The sequence below is a fragment of the Pan paniscus genome, chromosome 9, assembly GCF_029289425.2.
Source record: "Pan paniscus chromosome 9, NHGRI_mPanPan1-v2.0_pri, whole genome shotgun sequence".
Taxonomy (NCBI): domain Eukaryota; kingdom Metazoa; phylum Chordata; class Mammalia; order Primates; family Hominidae; genus Pan; species Pan paniscus.
Window position 1 is genome coordinate 119,156,536 of NC_073258.2, and position 22,226 is coordinate 119,178,761.

Genomic DNA, 22,226 nt, shown 5'->3' on the forward strand with positions numbered 1-22,226 from the left:
GCTCTGCTGCCTTCTACCATTAAAGAAGTGCCCCCTTCTTTTTTTTTTTTCTTTTTTCTTTTTTTTTTTTAGATGGAGTCTCACTCTGCTGCCCAGGCTGGAGTGCAGTGGCGCCATCTCGGCTCACAGCAACCTCCGCCTCCTGGGTTCAAGCGATTGTTCTGCCTCAGCCTCCCAAGTAGCTGGGATTACAGGCGCCCACCACCACGCCCTGCTAATTTTTGTATTTTTAGTAGAGATGGGGTTTCACCATATTGGCCAGGCTGGTCTCGAACTCCTGACCTCGTGATCTGCCCACCTCGGCCTCCCAAAGTGCTGGGATTGCAGGCGTGAGCCACTGTGCCTGGCCGAAGTGCCCCCTTCTATCTAAGGCCAACCTCTCCATTTGAGCTCTGGATCCCATCTCCTCTCATCTAGTCAGGGTTGTACCTGCAGTTATCTCATCTCTCCTGCTGCATAGGTAATTTCTCTCTCACAACTAGATTGGTCCCATCACCATATAAAACTATCTGCCTTAATATAATCCTTTAAAAAAACGCTTGACCCCACGTCCACCTCTAGCTGCTACCTGATTCTTTTCTCCCTTTTCACAGCAAAACTCCTTGAAAGTGCTGTGTGTAATTGCTATTTCTACTTTCTCACCTTTCATTCTTTCCTCAACTACTCCAGTTGGGCTTTTATCCCCATGATGCCTCTGAAATAGCTCTTATCAAGGTTCTCAAGGAGCTCTATTTTACCAGATTGAATAGATAATTCTCAGTTCTCATCTTGTTAAACCCTTTGGCAGCCTTTGAACCAGCTGACCACTCCCTTCTTGGATTTTTTTTTTAACATTGTACTCACCTGTTTTTCTTCTTAACTCATTGGCTGTTAATTTTCAGTATTCTGTATGGCTTCCCTCCTCTGCTTAACTCTCCTGAATAAGGTTCCCAGGAGTCTACTTTTCACTGCCTTCTCTGTCTACACACTCTTCCTAGGTCATCTCATCCAGGCCTCAGCTATACGCTGACAACTAAGAAATCTTTTTCTCTAACACTGACTACTTCTCAGAGTTCCAGGCTTGTATAGCCTGCTGCCAATTTGATATTTCCATTTGGCTAATAGTTACTGAGTGTTTATTGTGGGCCAGGCTATATTCTGAGCACTTCACATGAATTATCTCACCTAACCTTCATGACCATTGTCTGAAGTATCACTAGTATTCCCATTTCATAGGCAAGGAAACACATATACATTGAAACACTTGGATGCCTAATAGGTATCTCTTACTTACCATATCTAAAAAGTCTTGACTTTCTTCCTCAAACCTTTTCCATTCCCAGTCTCTTTGTTTCTTAATTATTCCACCAAAAATCCAGTTGCTCAGGCCTAACATGTAAGAGTTATCGTCGATTTATCTCTTTTATTCACATCCCACATCTATCCCATCAGCAAATTCTGTCTGTATTACATCCAAAATAAGCCCTAAATTCAACTACCTCTCAACAACTTTGCTACCAAAACCTCAGACTCTCCCATTATAGTCTCTTGGTTGGACTTGCTTGTGTTATTACCTCACTAAAGTTTGTTCCTCACATAGCAACAGTAAACTCTGGTATCAAATCCTATTCCTTCACTTTAAACCTATCTGTGTCTCCCCACACTGCTAGGATAAATCCAGATTCCTTACTATGGCCAAAAAAGCCACACATAATCTGGCCTCTGGTCAAGCCTACTTCTCGAGCATTGTCTCTTCTCATCTCATCCATTCTGCTATATAGCCACACTAGCCTTTTTCTGTCTGTCATGCATGCTGTGCCTGTTGCTGTCTTGGGGCCTTTGCACTTGCTCTCAGGCTAGAACACTACTCCACCAAGGTCTTTATATGTCTGACTTTTTCTCATTTAGGCCTAACCAGGTTTGGCAAGTTTTTTTCTGCAAAGGGCCAGATGGCCTCTGTTGAAACTACTCCACTCTGTTGTTGTAGTGCAAAAGCAACCACAGGCAATACAGATGCTCCCCAACTTACGATGGGGCTACATCCTGAAAAACCCATACATCAAAAATGTCATAAGTCAAAGATACATTTAATACACTTAGAAGCTCGTCGTAAAGTCAAAAATTGTAAGTCAGACCATTGTAAGTCAGGGACTGTCTGTCCATCAACAACTGAACGTGGCCATGTTCCAATACAATTTTATTTATGAACACAAATTTGAATTTCATATAGTTTTCATGTACACAAAATATTCTTTTGACTTTAAAAAAATGGTTAATTTTTTTTTTTTAATTTTAACTTGCAGAACAATTGATGGTGGGCCAAATTCGGCCTGTGGCCCATAGTTTTCCAGTCTTCGGTAAACTATTGCCTTAGAGAAGCCTTTCCTGTCTACCCTAGCGAATATAACCCCACAGCTAACACCTCTCCACCCCCCACTCCTGTCAATTCTTATTGTCGTAGTGTCTTTTTTCTTCTTAGAGACAGGGTTTCACTCTGTCACCCAGGTTGGAGTGCAGTGGCTCAGTCAGTTCACTGCAGCCTCAAACTCTTGGGCTCACATGAACCTCCTGCCTCAGCCTTCCTGGTAGCTAGGATTACAGGCGAGAGCCACCATGCCCAGCCCCTAGTGTCTTTTATTTATTTGTTATATGTTTATTTTCTGTCTCTCCATTAGACTGTAGCTTCATGGGGCAGGAATTTTGTTAGTTCTTTACATGTATCTTGAGAGTCAAACAGTACCTGGCAATACTCAGTAAATACTTATTGAATGATTGAGTGACAGTCATATTTGGATTATGCCTGTAGCCTGCTATCTGGTCCCCCTTTTTTAAGTCTTTCTTACTCTAGTTCATTATATATACCATTTCCAGAATAAACTTCACAGTTAATGCCTTCTCTACATTTGAGAACCAATGGTAGCAGTCTGTATTCATTGCATTCGCTTTGACCATACCATATAAGAATTAACAAGGTTCTGATTATTTCATTTGTCTTCTATCTTGGCCCTACTGTGGCTACCCCTTTTCAGCCTAATCAGTTTTTACCAATCCTCCAATCCTTGCATCTGATTTTCTTCCCCCTCTCTGCCCCTTATTATTATTTTTTTTATTTTTATTTTTATTTTTATTTTTTTTTGAGGCAGGGTCTCACTCTGTTATCCAGGCTGGAGTTCAGTGGCGCAATCATGGCTCACTGCAACCTTGACCTCCTGGGCTCTGGTGATCCTCCCATCTCAGACTTCTGAGTAGTTGAGACTACAGGCACAAGCCACCACACCCAGCTAATTTTTGTGTTTTTCTTTGTAGAGATGGGGTTTCACATTGTTGCCCAGGCTGGTCTTGAACTGCTGTCTCAAGCAAGCTGCCTGCTTCAGCCTCCCAAAGTGCTAGGATTACAGGCATGAGCCACTGTGCCCAGCCTTGGCTACATTTTTAATACATTTTTAATTTTTTTGTAGACAAGTCGTCTCCCTTTGTTGCCCAGGCTGATCTCAAACTCCTGGAATATCCCACTGCCTCAGGCCCCCAAAGTGCTAGGATTATAGATGTGAGCCACTGCACCTGGCCTCTCCCTGTTACTGTTAATCAGCCATCGCTCATTACCTTCATGATCTATTTCCTTCAGAGCTGCATTCTTTAAAACTTTTAGGGCCATGCATGATGGCTAACACCTGTAATCCCAGCACTTTGGGAGGATTGCTTGAGCTCAGGAGTTTCAGACCAGCCTGGGCAATATAGTGAGACCTCATCTCTACTAAAAATTTAAAAAATGAACCTTTTTTTTTTTTTTGAGACAGAGTCTCACATTGTCACCCGGGCTGGAGTGCAATGGCGTGACCTTGGTTTACTGCAACCTCCGCCTCCTGGGCTCAAGCAATTCTCTTGCTTCAGTCTCCCAAGTAGCTGGGATTACAGGCACCTGCCACCACGCCCAGCTAATTTTTTGTGTTTTTAGTAGAGATGGGGTTTCACTATGTTGGCCAGGCTGGTCTCAAACTCCTGACCTCATGATTCGCCCACCTTGGCCTCCCAAAGTGCTGGGATTACAGGCATGAGCCACCGCGCCTGGCATGCCTGTATATTTCTAAGTATGTAGGTATTCCTCAGAGCTCTGCCATCTACCCTCCTTTTCTTTCAGTACTATATTCTTTCCCTGGGTGATTGAATTCATACACAGTTTCAGCATTCATATATTCATTGAGTCAGATGTGTTTTCTTCAGATCATTATACCCTTTAGACAACATGGATAAACATTTCAAATTCAGATGTCTAAAATGATCTCTCTTCCCACTCCTTTAAACCTGTCTCCTTTCTGTGTTCCCAGTCTTGGTAAATACCACCATAAACCTAATCAACCTAAGCCAGACATCCACAAGTGTTTTATTGATTCTTTGCATTCCCTTAAACCTTTATATCAAAGTCTTGTCCATTTTGCCTCCTAATGTCTATAGGATCTGTCCTTTTCCCCTTAATCCGTATGGCCACTACAGTCATTTTACAACTGTTCTTCCTGCCTCTACTTCTCTACTGCTGTCATAGCTTTTGGCAGCAAAAATCCAAATCTAATCATACTTCTCTCCTACCAGAGTCACTAATCTGCTATAGCCTTCAGGATGAGGTCTACACGTCCTCAAAGATAAACTTCAAACTCAGGAAGGCATATAAGACCTTTCATGATACACCTCCTGCCTTTTTTTTTTTTTTTTGAGACAGAGTCTTGCTCTGTCACCCAGGCTGGAGTGCAGTGGCATGATCTTGGCTCACTGCAACCTCTGCCTTCTGGGTTCAAGCGATTCTCTGCCTCAGCCTCCTGAGTAGCTGGGACTACAGGCGCCCACCACCACGCCTGGCTAATTTTTTTTTTGTATTTTTTAGTAGAGACAGGGTTTCACCATGTTGGCCAAGCTGGTCTCAAACTCCTGACCTCATGATCCGCCTGCGTTGGCCTCCCAAAGTGCTGGGATTACAGGTGTGAGCCACCATGCCTGACCGCCTTTTTTTCCCTTCAATATCTTTTGCCCCTTTCCCACATCAGCTAAGGCCTCAGTCATCCAGAACTGTTTTTAATTTCACTCCATGCCACATTCTTTTGTGTCTCTGTGCCTTTGTATGTGTTATTCTCTCTGCTTGCAGTACACTCCTCCCCCACCCCCCACCAGCTTTATCATCCTTCGAAAGATTAAGTTTTCATCCTCTCTGCAATGGCTTTCCCGATCCTTTCTCCTTGACTGGGTTAATTGTCTTTCTGCTGTGCTCTTCCAGCAGTGTCTTCCTCTAGCATAGCAGGCAACATACGATATTTCATTAATTTACTCATCTGTTTTTAAGACTAGCAGGTCCTTAAAGATAGAAGCTGTCCTTTATCTCTGTTTTCATACCGTAGCCTAGGAATGGCCGATATATATTTTAATGAGTGAGTGAATGAATGAATTGGTACAGTCTGTCCTCCCAACCTGAGGGCATTCTCCCTATGCATTTTTTTTTGAGATGCTTTCAAATTTATTTTATTTTGGTTTATTTTTGAGACAGGATCTCACTCTGTCACCCAGCCTGGAGTGCAGTGTCTCGATCACAGTTCACTGCAGCCTGTATCTTCTGGACTTAAGTGATTCTCCCACCTCAACCTCCCAAGTAGCTGGGACTACAGGCACCCACCACACCCAGTTAATTTTTTCTATTTTTTGTAGAGAGAGGGTTTCACTATGTTGGTCTAGAACTAGGCTGGTCTACAACTCCCGGGCTCAAGCCATCCTCCCTCCTTGGCCTCCCATTGTTAGGATTTCAGGTGTGAGCCACCTCGTCCTGCCCCTATACATTCTTAAAAGTAAGAATCATATTGTGTAATTCTTTGAAGTCCCTCTGTATTTTCTACTATAGTACTATTACCACAGTAGGTATTTAATGTTTTTAAAACAAGTTTATTGCATTTCTTTTATTTTCATTTTACAAACATTTATTGGGTGCTAAATTTGTGCTAGATATTAGAAATACAAAAATGAATAGGGAAACTGTTTCTATCCTCAGAGTACACACTCTAAAGAAGACAAATGTGTGAACACATTTTTTAAAATTCCTTCTGCTAATACTAGTAATTATGTGAGCATGTCTTTAAGGTGCAACATTAAGACCTTGGTATTTTGAAGCTTGTAGCAGTAGCCACAAGGGGAAATGTGCCAGCTGAAGTGATAGCTACCTGGAATAAATTCCCAAAGGGGAAGTGGTATTCTTTTTAAACTTATCGCTGCCAAGATGCACAGTTTGCCTCCTGGATATTTCTTCAACTTTAGTTGTTCTCAGTAATTTTGTTAGTTCTCCTGTGGCCTCCTCATTTGATGGAATGATATATAATGGTACTAGAAGCCTTCAAAACAAAGTATTTCAAAAAACAAGTGCATCAGGAGTGATTTTGATACTGTCTATGGTATTGATGTTATTTTCAATTGATTCATTGAAATTTGTTTTGTAATTGAAGGGATTTGATTTTTCAAACTCTTTTTTTCCCCCCTTTGAGACAGAGTCTTGCTCTGTTACCCAGGCTGGAGTGCAGTGCACAATCTCAGCTCACTGCAACCTCTGCCTCCTAGGTTCAAGTGATTCTTGTGCATCAGCCACCCAAGAAGCTGGGATTAAAGGCATGTACCACTATGCCCACCAAATTTTTATTTTTGGTAGAGACAGGGTTTCACCATGTTGGCCAGGCTGATCTTGAACTCTGGCCTCAAGTGATCCATCCATCTCAGCCTCCCAAAGTGCTGGGATTACAGGTGTGAGCCACCATGCCAGGCCCTGATTTTTCATAAGACTAAAAATTTTGGAAACAGAAGAATGCTAAGATATAGCTGCTAAAGGGCATGTTTGAGATGCCTACCACTTAATTAAGTGCTGTGAAGTACCTAGGAGTCTCTTGCTAGAAAAGGAAGGTGAGGGAGTGAGCAAAGTCATCCTAGGCTGTATTCATCTGAGGCCAGGAGTATTGGAGCTTATTCAATAGAGGAATTCTCAAAGTAGCTCTGGAGCTTCCATCTTAGCCTGGTAGGTAAAGAAGTCTAGGCGGGTGATTTTTGCTCTGACTATGGTATATTGAAAATAATTTTTTTTTTTTTTTGAAATGGCGTCTTGCTCCGTTGCCCAGGCTGGAGTACAGTGGCATGAGCTCTTGGCTCACTGCAACCTCTACCCGGCCCTCCCAACCCCCTGCCCCGGGTTCAAGCGATTCTCCTGCCTCAGCCTCCCGAGTAGCTAGGATTACAGGCGGGCACTACCACGCCCGGCTAATTTTTGTATTTTTGGTAGAGACAGGGTTTCACCATGTCTCTGGTCATGTCGGGATGGTCTCAAACTCCTGACCTCAAGTGATCTGCCTGCCTTGGCCTCCCAAAGTGCTGGGATTACAGGCTTGAGCCACTGCCTTAGGCCCAATTGGGAAGAATTTAAGGGAGGAACTAAAAGCTATGCATTTTAGTTGGGGATAGGGAAGAAAACATTACAGTTTATCAGTTGAAATTTTATCAGGTCACTGGTATTACTAGAAACTGTCACATCTAATTACTATAGATAATTTAGGTCTTGATTGCCTAAACTCTGATTTCTAGCTCTGGAGTGCCTAGTTACAATACTGAGGAATGGAGATATACATTGCCATCCTTTGGAAGAATTTTGAAATTTGAATATTTCTCCATGAACCACATACTAATATAGAAGGAAGAATAGACTTTTTCTTTTTTCTGAGATAGGGACTTGCTCTGTCACCCAGGCTGGAGTGCAGTGGCACGATCTCAGCCCACTGCAACCTCCGTCCCCCAGGCTCAGGGATCCTCCTACCTCAGCCTCCCGAGTAGCTGGACCACAGGCATGCACCAACACACCCAGCTATTTTTTTGTATTTTTAGTGGAGATGGGGGTCTCACCATGTTGCCCAGCCTGGTCTCAAACTCCCTGAGCTCAAGCAATCCACCTGCCTTGGCCTCACAAAATGCTGCGTTTACAGTCATGAGACACCACACCCAGCCTTCAAGAGTTAAGCAAAAATTTTTATTCCAGAATATGAATTACACATAGTATTTTATCCTTCAGTAACATTGTTTATTTAGAGACAGGATCTGGCTATGTTGCTCAGGCTGGAGTGCAGTGGATTCACAGGTGCAATAATAGGGGACCACAGCCTTGAACTCCTGGTCTCCAGTGATCCTTCTGTTTCAGCCTCCCAAATAGTTGGGACTACAGGCGCACACCACCATACCCAGCTATTCTTTAGTGACATTTTAATGCAACTGATTTTTAAAAGGAAGGCTGAAATTGCACACTGCCTGTCTGCCTTAGATACTTCTTGGGAGCAGGAATCATGTCTTACTCAATGTTGTATCTGGAACATATAGCCCTAGGGCAAGTGTATAAATGTTTTTTGAGTGAACAAATGAATTAAATATTGCTTTGTTTGAAAAGTTGTCTTAGTAGTACATAATTCCTTGAAACACAGAATTTCATGTATTTTTCTAATATACCTTATATTTTATACACAAACATTATGTTTAATACTTATTTAGGGTTCACTTAGGTTCTTTTGTGGGAGAAATATTCCTATTGCTTCGTCACTCACAAAAATAACTGGCCACTAAAGAATTAAAGTTTTGCCACTAAAATAAAATTTCTGAATATTAAGATATTTATGAATAACGTGAATTTAGTGGTAAAGGTATGCTTGGAAGCTCTCAAATAACTGGTTACCCCAGAGTGGAGATGCAGGGGTCAGAAAGACATTCTACATGTTTATTATTTTTACAACTAGATTTCACTTAGGAAGGGACATTACATAGCTTAATTTGCTGTCTTAATCACTGGAAGCTAAATATGAGTTAACAGTATTTTGCAGTGCTCTACTTGGCAAGGGTGTTTTTCTATCTTTGCTGGTAAGAAAATGAAATATTGGTGATCTAGTCTCCAAGGACATCAGTGTCAGCAAGGTTTAGGTTTTGTGGCTATACTGTCTTGGAATGCTGTGCCCATCAGAGTAGGCCAAGTTGAAAGGAAAAGTGTGTGATGAATGGTTGCCTGAGCCCAGTTCCCAGGAGTCCCTAGTCATGTATAGCATGATGTCTCCTGTACCCTCTCTCTTCAGGGCTGTCCAGGCTTATGATGCCACGATGCCAAATGTGGATTTAATTGTAGCTTCTTTTGTCTTTTTTATACACATATTACTGTAGTCTTTTGATTTCTAGATAAGTTTAAATCCTTGGGAAGCCAACACTCTTACCTTGTTTCCAACCTCCAGGGATCCCATGTGCTTAAGGAGAGTGATGGAGCAAGGTGAGAAGCCTGTTGCTCATGATAGTGCAGTGAAAGGAGGACTTTTTTGCAGCACCCTCTTTATTTATTTATTTATTTTTGAGACAGAGTTTTGCTTTTTCACCCAGGCTGGAGTGCAGTGGCGTGAGCTTTTGGCTCAATGCAACCTCTGCCTCCCAGGTTCAAGTAATTCTCGTGCCTCAGCCTCCCGAGTAGCTGGGACTACAGGCGCGTGCCACCATAACTGGATAATTTTTGTATATTTTGTAGAGACGGGGTTTCACCATGCTGGCCAGGCTGATCTCGAACTCCTGGCCTCAGGTGACCCACCCATCTCTACCTTCCAAAGTGCTGGGATTACAGGTGTGAACCACCATGCCCGGCTGCAGCACCCTCTTGTAGCGTTCTTTCCCAGTGCTTTCTCAACTTGGCTTTACTTAGTTTTTTTGTTTTGTTTTGTTTTGTTTTGTTTTTTAGGGCTCTTACATAGACTTGGAAGTTCCAAGTTAGAAGACTGGAGCTCTTTAACAACAATGACAGCTTTTGTTTTTGGCTAAGCTGTCCGGATTATTTAAACAATGGGTACTTATTTTTTAAAGCATGCTTCAAGAAATCAATCAATATTTCAAGTGCAAAGAAAGTTCTTGGGTAAAAGTATAGTTCATTTTGACTACTTATTTTTATTTATTTATTTATTTTTTGAGACAGAGTCTCGCTCTGTCGCCCAGGCTGGAGTGCAGTGGTGCGATCTCGGCTCACTGCAGGCTCCGCCTCCCGGGTTCACGCCATTCTCCTGCTTCAGCCTCCTGAGTAGCTGGGACTACAGGCGCCCGCCATCACGCCCGGCTAATTTTTTTGTATTTTTTTTAGTAGAGACAGGGTTTCACCGTGTTAGCCAGGATGGTCTCGATCTCCTGACCTTGTGATCCTCCCCCGTCGGCCTCCTAAAGTCCTGGGATTACAGGCGTGAGCCACCGCACCCGGCCCGACTACTTATTTTTTATTTCCTTATTCCAAGTACAAGACCAGAAGGAAAACGAATTAATGCTTCCTGTCATTTTGGAAAGTACTTAGAAACTTTAAATATTGGCAGTTAAACTGCCTGACAGCTCAGTGGAACTCTTGTTTTGGAATACATTGCAGTTAGGATTATATAGTTACATTTTGTAAAAGTTTGAAATATATAAAAATGACTCATTAGGTTGTTAATAATGAACCTAGCAGTGTGTATCTCTTACATTTATCTTTTTTTTTTTTTTTTAAATAAAGATGGGGTCTTGCTATGTTGCCCAGGCTGCTCTTGCACTCCTGGGGTCAAGCAATCCTCCTACCTTGTCCTCCCAAAGTGCTGGGATTACAGGCATGAGCCACTGCACCCAGCCCATTTCTTTTAAAGAGTAATAACTTTTTATTACCTGTTGAATACTTTACCTATTGATTATTATATGTATAGTTGCTTGAGCTGTCAGTCATTGTAGCATTTGGAACATAAAATGCGTGTATTTAGCAATGTAATCCCCTAGTAAGTGTTGGGAAATCCCCAGATGTCTTTGTGAAATGCATAGATTAGCAGGTTGTTCCACGAGTATAATTCAGGAAAAGAATGAATTAATCAGAAGTTTGAAGGATCTGAAAATGGCCATCATGTGACTTTTACAGTAGCTAAAAGAATAGCAATTTTTGTACTTTAGACAACTTATTCAATTCCTTTAAATATTTATTGTTTTATATTGTATCTATTATGGTAGGAAAACTATTCTACAGCCAGTTTAGACACTTAGGTTCTTTGTAGCTAACTGTGTGATCTTGGGCAAGTCATTTGGCCTTTTAGAGCTTCATTTTCTTCAAACACAACAATAAGAACTACTATGTGAGGGGACTTCAAAGAAAACTCATGGAAAAATACATATTATGAAAAAACTGCAGAATTTCAAAATTTTTTTATGCACCAAAATAAACTTGCACTAACTTATAACATATCTGAACAGGATGTAGTTTGAGGCACTAAGAAGGATAAGACATCAGTTTGAAAAGAGCCCCTATCAGAGCAACATAAGTTCTGCTAAAATTGAAGCAAAAACAAACATAAAATTTATGGTGAAGCTGGGTGAAAGAATGGTGAAATCATTGATGCTTTACATAAAGTTTATGGGGACAATGCCCCAAATAAATAATTGGATGGCTCATTTTAAGAAGGGACAAGATGATGTTGAAGATGAAGCCTGTAGTAGCAGACTGTCCAGTTTGCAAGGAAAAAATTCATCTTGTTCATGCCGTAATTGAAGAGGAATGATGATTAACAGCACAAATAATAGCCAACACCATAGACATCTCAATTGGTTCAGCTTACACAATTCTGACTGAAAAACTAAAGTTGGCTGGGCGTGATGGCTCACGCCTGTTATCCCAGCATTTTCAGAGGCCAAGGTGGGTGGATCACCTGAGGTGAGGAGTTCGAGACCAGCCTGGCCAACATGACGAAACCCCATCTCCACTAAAAATACAAAAATAACCAGGTGTAGTAGTGCATGCCTGTAGTCCCAGCTACTTGGGAGGTTGAGACAGGAGAATCACTTGAACCCAGGAGGCAGAGGTTGCAGTGAGCCAAGATTGTGCCATTGCACTCCAGCATGGGTGGCAAGAGGGAAACTCTGTCTCAAAAAAAAAAAAAAAAAACCTAAAGTTGAGCAACTTTCTACCAAATGGGTGCCAAAACCATTGCACCCAAATCAGCTGCAGACAAATGTAGAGCATTCAATGGAAATTTTAAACAAGTGGCAGCAAGATCCTGAAGCATGTCTTTGAAGAATTGTAACAGGAGATGAAACATGGCTTTACCAATACGATCCTGAAAACAAAGCACAATCAAAGTAATGGCTACCAGGAGGTAGAATTGGTCCAGTCAAAGCAAAAGCAGACTGTTTAAGAGCAAAGGTCATGGCAACAGTTTTTTGGGGATGCTCAAGGCATTTTGCGTGTTGACTTTCTGGAGGACCAAAGAATGATAGCATCAGCTTATTTGAAAGTGTTTTGAGAAAGTTAACCAAAGCTTTAGTAGAAAAATGCCCAGGAAAGCTTCACCAGAGTCCTGCTCCATCATGGCAATGTCCCTGCTCATTCCTCTCATCAAACAAGGGCAACTTTGTGAGAATTTTCATGAGAAGTCATTCAGTATCATTAAGTATGCTGATTTGTCTCCTTTGCCTTTTTTGTTTCCCAATCTTAAAAATCTATGAAGGAGGCGGAGCATCTAGGCTGAGGCAGGAGAATCGCTTGAACCCAGGAGACGGAGGTTGCAGTGAGCCAAGATTGTGCCACTGCACTATAGCTGGGTGACAGAGTGAAACTCTATCTTAAAAAGAAAAAAAAGAAATCTATGAAGGGCACCCATTTTTCTTCAGTTAATAATGTAAAAAAGACTGCATTAAAATGTTTCAGTTCCCACGACCCCCAGTTCTTTAGGGATGGGCTAAATAGCTGGTATCATGGCTTACAAAAGTGTCTTGACCTTGGAGATTAAGTTGAGAAATAAAATTTATATTTTTAATTTTTATCTTTTCATTCCATTTTCCATGAACCTTTTGAAGTCCCATCATATGTATGTTGCCTATAGCTTTCCAAGTGATTTCACATAAATTATTTATTCCTTACAGTGCTCAAATAAAAAATGAAATTGAGGGATAGATACAGTAAGTGAGTTGTCTAAGATTACATAGTCTGAGAGAATCAGACTGAGACCCTAAACCAACCCTTCTCTCCCCACATCCAGCACTCTCCTCACTGGCATCACGTATGAGAAGACTGGATTGGCCCCCTCTACAATTATAATATTCTATGATTTTTTTGTTTCTGAAGTGATTTGCCATTACCTATTTTATTTGCTTTTTCCTCAAAATATATTTTAGGGTTACTATTTTTAATGTCTTTTTTTTTCTGCCTGAAAGTACATTTTAAAAGTTAACAGTATGGAATTTCATTATTGTGATAAGATTTTATATTAATTGTGCTGTTAGGAGTTTTGGCTGTTTTTGTTTTGTTTTGTTTTGTTTTTTTGGTAACATTGTAGCCTACAAGTGTAAACCCTGAAAATTATTCCAGAAATTTATTTGGGGTTCAGATTCACATGTCTTAGGTTAGTTATATACTAACTTGTTTTAAGATGAAGAGAGATAATTTTTTTATTTTAAAATTACTTTTAGATTTTTTTTAGATTGGGAGGCCAATATGGGAGGATCACTTGAGCCCAGAAGTTTGAGACCAGCCTGGGCAACATAGTGAGACCCCGTCTCTGTAAATAATTTTAAAATTAGCTGAGTGCTGGTACATGCCTGTAGTCCTAGCTGCCCAGGAGGCTAAGGCAGGAGCATTGCTAGAGACCAGGAGTTTGAGGCTGCAGTGAGCCGTGATCACACCACTGCAGTACAGCCTGAGTGACAGAGTGAGCACTGGCAAATTTTAAAATTTTCTCTAAAGACTCACTATGTTGCCCAGGCTAGCCTTGAACTCCTGGCCTCAAGCAGTCCTCCCATATTGGCCTCTCAAGGCGCTGGGATTACAGGTATGAGCTACTGTGCTGGCCAAGAGAGAATTTTTCTTATTCACAAATAATGTTCACAGTAAGAATTTACTTAAAATTTTTTTAAAGTAAAAAGAACTGGCTGGGCACAGTGGCTCACGCCTGTAAATCCCAGCACTTTGGGAGGCCAAGGTGGGTGGATCACTTGAGGCCAGGAGTTCAAGACCAGCCTGGCCAACATTGCAAAAGCCCATCTCTACTAAAAATACAAAATTAGCCAGGTGTGGTGGCACACGCCTGTAATTCCAGCTACTTGGGAGGGTGAGGTATGAGAATCTCTTGAACCCGGGAGGCTGAGGTGGCGCCATTGTACTCCAGCCTGGGCGACAGAGCAAGACTCTGCCTCAAAACAAAAACAAAAACAAAAACAAAAACAACAAAAAACCAACAAAAAAAGAACTTACGTGTAAGAATTTAAATTAGTGATGAAAGAAGAAACTGTAAAAAGTACTCCAGTACTTTTACAGCCAGGCATAGTGGTGCATGTATGTAGTCCCAGCTACGCAGGAGGCTGAGGCAGGAGTATCACTTGAGACCAGGAATTAAAGACCAGCCTGAGCAAAATATGTAATTAAAAAAAAAATTACTGTAGTCTGTGTTCCTTAAATTTAGGTTTCATACATTCTTAGAATTATAATACTTTTTCATGGCTTGGCACAGTGGTGCATGCCTGTAATCCCAGCACTTTGGGAGGCCGAGGTGGGCAGATCACTTGAGGTCAGGAGTTTGAGACCAACCTGGCCAACATGGTAAAACCCTGTCTCTACTAAAAATACAAAAATGAGCTGAGCATGGTGACAAGGGCCTCTAGTCTTAGCTATTCAGGAGGCTGAGGCAAGAGAATCGCTTGAACCCAGGAGGTGGAGGTTGCAGTGAGCTGAGATCGCGCCACTGCACTCCAGCCTGGGTGACAGAGCAAGACTCCGTCTCAAAAAAAAAAAAAAATTATAATACTTTTTCAGATGTCTTTGAAGAGGAGAATTTCAGCCTTTTCTTAAAAAGTCCAATACTTTAATCTTAGCAATCTCAGAGCAAAAGCCTTTTTAGATGCCAATAAGACTTTTCTCTCAGTTGCCTAGTATGCAAAGGCTGGGCCTTAAATGTTTTGCTCCTCTAAAGCATTTAAATTTAAGAGATGAACCTGCTAATTTGTCCTAAAAGTTATATATGTCTTTTAATATAGTCATGGCTGAAAAATGGCTAAGACAGTTAGCATCTGACTCTAGTTTTAAATTAACTGAGAAAATAATCCTTCAGAAAATCATTGATGTTGTCCACATACATGTGTTCTTACCTCTTGAGAGGAAAATGTTAATGCTTTTGTCATTGGAACTCAGTTTGGGACTTACCACTATAAATTGGAGGTTCCAGAATGTCTGTTCTTCATTCCTTATTTTGTTCTTGTTTTATGTGGATTTTGTTTCTGGAATCTGAAATTCTATCATTCTGTGTCTGTCTCTGGAAAGAACTCAATCTCTGAATCATTGAATTTCTATTAATCAGTTTGTTTAAATAGACCATCTTTCTTGAGAACTTGTGCAAAATAGGTTAAACAAATCCTTTTTTTTTTTTTATAGAGCAGGTTAAAAATTAGAGGTAAGCAGAAGCTTTTGCTTTTTGTCCTTTCCAACTATAACTGAAAATAGGATGCTTCCCTAAGTTTTAGTAAAGGATTTCATCCTATATGCAGTCAATTCATGATCCCTTTCACAAACGCTGCTGCCCACCATTAAGTCTCTTATCACAGGCATTTTTAAAATTATACCATAAAATGCATGTTGAGACTCTCTGGATCTCAAATGTACAGAAATCACATCTAAATGTCAATTCCTGAGTTAAGGAACTGACAATTATGGCACTTTCAGTCTCTATTAATATTTAGAAGGCAAGAGATTATTATATTGTTTATGTTACTCCTTATGTGTCTGTAGACTTAAATACTTTTTGAAAAGCATTTGTTTGTTGTATTGGGGCTGTATGTTTCTGCCATTATACTTATTTGCTTACCTGATTTAAAGTTGTCCTTTAATTGTTTTGGGCTGTATCTGTGGTTTGAAATTAGGACTATCCTCTGTGTACTATGCACCAAAGATGACATTTCAATGCATTGTTCAGTTACTACACAGCTCCTGTTTGTCTGTAATAAAGCTGTATGGCTGGGTCCATTTATTTCAATATTAGTTATTTTATAGTATCCATTGGAATGATGATAATTAATATATAAAGGCAACTTTTCCAAATTCATTTGTGTCTCCTCTGGGCATTTCTTTGGGATGTGTTTGTATGCACGTTTTTGCTTCTGATTTTAAAATAATTTTCCTTTGTTGTAGGATGAGCAATTCTTAGGTTTTGGCTCAGATGAAGAAGTCAGAGTGCGAAGTCCCACAAGGTCTCCTTCAGGTACGGCCAATTAAGTGCATGGTGCCTTTTAAGTTTTGTTTGTTAGGAGATTGTGGCTTCCTCTTGCCTTCTTTACATGTAAAGGATGCTCTACCATACTTGGGTTAGGAAATGACTGATGAGCTAGACTTCTTTTTATTCATTTATTTATTTATTATTGTTATACTTTAAGTTTTAGGGTACATGTGCACAATGTGCAAGTTAGTTACATATGTATACATGTGCCATGCTGGTGCGCTGCACCCACTAACTCGTCATCTAGCATTAGGTATATCTCCCAATGCTATCCCTCCCCCCTCCCCCCAGCTAGACTTCCTTATGGGACTCTTATCTATCAGGCCACATTGGGTTTATTCTTTCTCTCTGGGAACTACTTGGGGCATGGGAAGTAGGTTTCCACAGAATTACTGGGAAATCTGGTAGGCAAAGTGAAGGTAACCTAGTAAGAGTATCCTCAGATTTACACATTTTGTGTTATGTGGTAGTGTATATGTCTTTGGGAATAATTTGGCCATTATTTTTTTTGGATGAAATTTGGTCCACTATTGTCAAAGAACCAAAAAAAAAAATTGGCATTATGTGAAACATTTTTACCTGATTCTTGAAGGGCTGTATTAAAATAAAAAAATGGAAAATTAGCAATATTTGTCATTATTCTCACCAACAAAATATCTAGAATATCTTGAAATTCTAGACTTACAAGCAGTTTCCTAAGAGAAGACCCTCAATGGAAATAACGTTTAATGGCTTGCCTAATTCAGTTCTGTATAGGAGAAAGCTATGTATCTTTTGATGAAAATGCATTCCCCATCTGTGCTGCCATTCTGACTTCATATATGGTTTTCTTTGATTTTATGTGGATAGACACTCCAGCTAAATATGGTATTGTTAGCTGTTTCTGCTTTTTGACATTGACTTAGCTTGTGATGTGTGCTAGCATTAGGGTCTCACTTAAGAGTCATCATATATTATCATCTAATTCAAACATCCAAGTTGACAGTTTTTCTTTTCTTAAAGAGGAGTGGTATTGCCATTCTAGTTGGGGGCAGTTGGCCAGTAGTGTCCCAGTATCTGTGCTATTCAGACAGTAGCAGTGTTCTCTTTAACATGTGATGAAGTCTTAAAACTTCATATAGGAAAGGAATTAGAGAGATCATCTGGGATTTTTGTTTGTTTGTTTATAGATGAAAAAATTAGGTCCATGAAATACATGAGTAATGATTTATAACCAGTTTGAGAGTTCTTTGGATATGTTGTGGATCAGGGAAGTTAGCAGCAGTGCTGGGACTCTTCTCTGTTCTGCTGCTTCTACTTATCTACCAAAAGAGTTTTTAAAAAAGTAGGATAGAAGAGGTTTTCAGAATTGATAAAGCCCTCTGATTGGCCAGGTTCAAGTCTACCACAATGGTAAGGAATCTTTTGATGTATTTCCGGGCAGGAGTTGTTTTGTTTGTTGTTTTTGTTTTTGTTTTTGAGACGGAGTCTCACTCTGTCACCCAGGCTCCGGGCAGGAGTTTTATTTTGTTAATTCACAACTTTTTCATGGTAGTTTCCTCTTAAGTTTTTTTTCTTGACTACCAGTCTACCTTGGATGTTGTCTTGTTTTCTAAGAAACCATCTCGATATGCTTCATTATTTGAGAAATGAAACATGGTTTCTCTGCTGTCTCCTAGTTTATTACCTTTGTTGTAATTAGGATATGTTGAGAAAGGAGCTGTGAATCCTTAATCTATTAAAGGAAGTCTCATAAATTAATTGATGAGGAATGCATTTATATTTAGAAAGCTCAACAATAAAACCTTTGTTGACTTCTGTTCTGTTAGAAGGCATTTCCACTGTAAAAATGTTCATCTCTTTTGGTGCCTATTAAGGGAAGTTTTAGTCTCAGAAGAATGTTATCAAAAGGGAAAAGAAGATTTGATAAAATAGCCTAGTCTTACTACTTTTTAAAATACAGGTTTATACAAGGTGTTTTAGAAACAGTCTTGTTTTCTTGAATGGCTTGAAAAGCAGCAAACTGAGCTTATTTATAAATTGGCAAATTCCTTTTATTTAGAATAGAACTTTGATTTAATAAGTTGTCACTTTGCTGTTGACATCAGTTAAGGTTAAATCTTTTTGCAACTTGAGGCTAGCTCAAGAACCTCTAAGCAGGGGAGTAGATTTAGTGGACACATTATGTCACTTCACTGATTAGTTCACATGCCACTGAGTTCAGTGATCTTATTCTGATGTGTCATAAATGAACATTTTTCTATTCAGTAAAACTTTCTTAGTCTACTTTGGCAAAACAGATTGAAATATGGGACTCTGAGCTGCCCAGGGAGTTGGTATGTTGATGATTGAAGAGCAGCGTGTTCAAATTTGTTCAAAGCCAGAATTCTGAATTGAAAAGATGGGATGACTAACTAGAAGCATATTCTTAAATGTTAATCTTGGTGGCTAGGATATGGCGAGGAAGTTCAGATGTTTTTTCTTTACAATTCCTTTGAATTCAGAAAAAACCTTCTTGCTCATCTAAAATTGTAAGAAAATCAGTTTTGTGGATTAATCGTTCAACTGAAAACTTTTTATTATCTTTTTGTATCAAAAAAGTAATTAAATGTTCTTTCAGGTGGAATGTTATTTGCTGACTTCTTTGAGGCAAATTTTGGGTGAAAAGAAACTAAGCACAATTAAGATGTTTGATTGACTCATTAGACTCAAGTTGAACTCAGTACAAAATGGCCAGTGCTAAGTTATATTCAGCTTAGTTAAAACCTAAACTACATAGCTAAATATATGCTCTTCATTGTTTAATTTCTATACACAGTTAAAACTAGTCCTCGAAAACCTCGTGGGAGACCTAGAAGTGGCTCTGACCGAAATTCAGCTATCCTCTCAGATCCATCTGTGTTTTCCCCTCTAAATAAATCAGAGACCAAATCTGGAGATAAGATCAAGAAGAAAGATTCTAAAAGTATAGAAAAGAAGAGAGGAAGACCTCCCACCTTCCCTGGAGTAAAAATCAAAATAACACATGGAAAGGACATTTCAGAGTTACCAAAGGGAAGCAAAGAAGATAGCCTGAAAAAAATTAAAAGGACACCTTCTGCTACGTTTCAGCAAGCCACAAAGATTAAAAAATTAAGAGCAGGTAAACTCTCTCCTCTCAAGTCTAAGTTTAAGACAGGGAAGCTTCAAATAGGAAGGAAGGGGGTACAAATTGTACGACGGAGAGGAAGACCTCCATCAACAGAAAGGATAAAGACCCCTTCGGGTCTCCTCATTAATTCTGAACTGGAAAAGCCCCAGAAAGTCCGGAAAGACAAGGAAGGAACACCTCCACTTACAAAAGAAGATAAGACAGTTGTCAGACAAAGCCCTCGAAGGATTAAGCCAGTTAGGATTATTCCTTCTTCAAAAAGGACAGATGCAACCATTGCTAAGCAACTCTTACAGAGGGCAAAAAAGGGGGCTCAAAAGAAAATTGAAAAAGAAGCAGCTCAGCTGCAGGGAAGAAAGGTGAAGACACAGGTCAAAAATATTCGACAGTTCATCATGCCTGTTGTCAGTGCTATCTCCTCGCGGATCATTAAGACCCCTCGGCGGTTTATAGAGGATGAGGATTATGACCCTCCAATTAAAATTGCCCGATTAGAGTCTACACCGAATAGTAGATTCAGTGCCCCGTCCTGTGGATCTTCTGAAAAATCAAGTGCAGCTTCTCAGCACTCCTCTCAAATGTCTTCAGACTCCTCTCGATCTAGTAGCCCCAGTGTTGATACCTCCACAGACTCTCAGGCTTCTGAGGAGATTCAGGTACTTCCTGAGGAGCGGAGCGATACCCCTGAAGTTCATCCTCCACTGCCCATTTCCCAGTCCCCAGAAAATGAGAGTAATGATAGGAGAAGCAGAAGGTATTCAGTGTCGGAGAGAAGTTTTGGATCTAGAACGACGAAAAAATTATCAACTCTACAAAGTGCCCCCCAGCAGCAGACCTCCTCGTCTCCACCTCCACCTCTGCTGACTCCACCGCCACCACTGCAGCCAGCCTCCAGTATCTCTGACCACACACCTTGGCTTATGCCTCCAACAATCCCCTTAGCATCACCATTTTTGCCTGCTTCCACTGCTCCTATGCAAGGGAAGCGAAAATCTATTTTGCGAGAACCGACATTTAGGTGGACTTCTTTAAAGCATTCTAGGTCAGAGCCACAATACTTTTCCTCAGCAAAGTATGCCAAAGAAGGTCTTATTCGCAAACCAATATTTGATAATTTCCGACCCCCTCCGCTAACTCCCGAGGACGTTGGCTTTGCATCTGGTTTTTCTGCATCTGGTACCGCTGCTTCAGCCCGATTGTTTTCGCCACTCCATTCTGGAACAAGGTTTGATATGCACAAAAGGAGCCCTCTTCTGAGAGCTCCAAGATTTACTCCAAGTGAGGCTCACTCTAGAATATTTGAGTCTGTAACCTTGCCTAGTAATCGAACTTCTGCTGGAACATCTTCTTCAGGAGTATCCAATAGAAAAAGGAAAAGAAAAGTGTTTAGTCCTATTCGATCTGAACCAAGATCTCCTTCTCACTCCATGAGGACAAGAAGTGGAAGGCTTAGTACTTCTGAGCTGTCACCTCTCACCCCCCCGTCTTCTGTCTCTTCCTCGTTAAGCATTTCTGTTAGTCCTCTTGCCACTAGTGCCTTAAACCCAACTTTTACTTTTCCTTCTCATTCCCTGACTCAGTCTGGGGAATCTGCAGAGAAAAATCAGAGACCAAGGAAGCAGACTAGTGCTCCGGCAGAGCCATTTTCATCAAGTAGTCCTACTCCTCTCTTCCCTTGGTTTACCCCAGGCTCTCAGACTGAAAGAGGGAGAAATAAAGACAAGGCCCCCGAGGAGCTGTCCAAAGATCGAGATGCTGACAAGAGCGTGGAGAAGGACAAGAGTAGAGAGAGAGACCGGGAGAGAGAAAAGGAGAATAAGCGGGAGTCAAGGAAAGAGAAAAGGAAAAAGGGATCAGAAATTCAGAGTAGTTCTGCTTTGTATCCTGTGGGTAGGGTTTCCAAAGAGAAGGTTGTTGGTGAAGATGTTGCCACTTCATCTTCTGCCAAAAAAGCAACAGGGCGGAAGAAGTCTTCATCACATGATTCTGGGACTGATATTACTTCTGTGACTCTTGGGGATACAACAGCTGTCAAAACCAAAATACTTATAAAGAAAGGGAGAGGAAATCTGGAAAAAACCAACTTGGACCTCGGCCCAACTGCCCCATCCCTGGAGAAGGAGAAAACCCTCTGCCTTTCCACTCCTTCATCTAGCACTGTTAAACATTCCACTTCCTCCATAGGCTCCATGTTGGCTCAGGCAGACAAGCTTCCAATGACTGACAAGAGGGTTGCCAGCCTCCTAAAAAAGGCCAAAGCTCAGCTCTGCAAGATTGAGAAGAGTAAGAGTCTTAAACAAACTGACCAGCCCAAAGCACAGGTACTCTTTTCCACCTTGCCTATTAAAACTAACAGTTTATTGAGCCCTTTCTATGGGCAAGTTTTAGGCTAAGTGGTTCAATTACATCCAGTTATGAGAACCAAGAAAAGTATGGTGGAGGCAGTGGTATTTGCAGTAGTCCTTCAAGGACCAGTAGGATTTTGATAGGTAGAAAATGGCAGGACATAACATTCTAAGTAGAGGGAACAGTGTGGGTAGAAATGGAAAAGTAAGAAACATATTTGAGGAATACTGGATAGCTGGATTGGCATCTGTGGAAAACTGGTGAACTAAGGCTGAATGAACTAAGGTTGGGACTATATCACAGAGGATGCCGAGTTGTTTGTACCTTATAAGTTTGATGTAATTAAACCAGGGACTTAATTGTAAAGGTACATTTTAATAGTCAAATTGTTTTACTATCCCCGATAGAATAGAAAACCAGAGGGGAGCATTCTCTTCCTCTGAGTAGTGAGGGATTGGAGCAATAGATAATATGTTTTTGCAGAATACAAATGAGAA

At 40.6% G+C, this 22,226-nt stretch overlaps 1 protein-coding gene across 5 annotated transcripts in view; it reads left to right on the forward strand.

Moving 5' to 3' along the window:
- The window catches only part of KMT2A (lysine methyltransferase 2A), a 91,084-nt gene that overhangs the window by 16,652 nt on the left and 52,206 nt on the right, over positions 1 to 22,226 (forward strand). For 4 of the 5 annotated variants that reach the window (XM_055094920.2, XM_055094922.2, XM_055094923.2 and 1 more), the window contains 2 exons: positions 16,169 to 16,238; positions 19,051 to 21,704. In XM_055094920.2, the coding sequence (XP_054950895.1) occupies positions 16,169 to 16,238; positions 19,051 to 21,704 (2,724 nt within the window). The remainder of the gene's footprint in view (positions 1 to 16,168; positions 16,239 to 19,050; positions 21,705 to 22,226) is intronic. The other variant, XM_055094925.2, reaches the window with a different exon arrangement.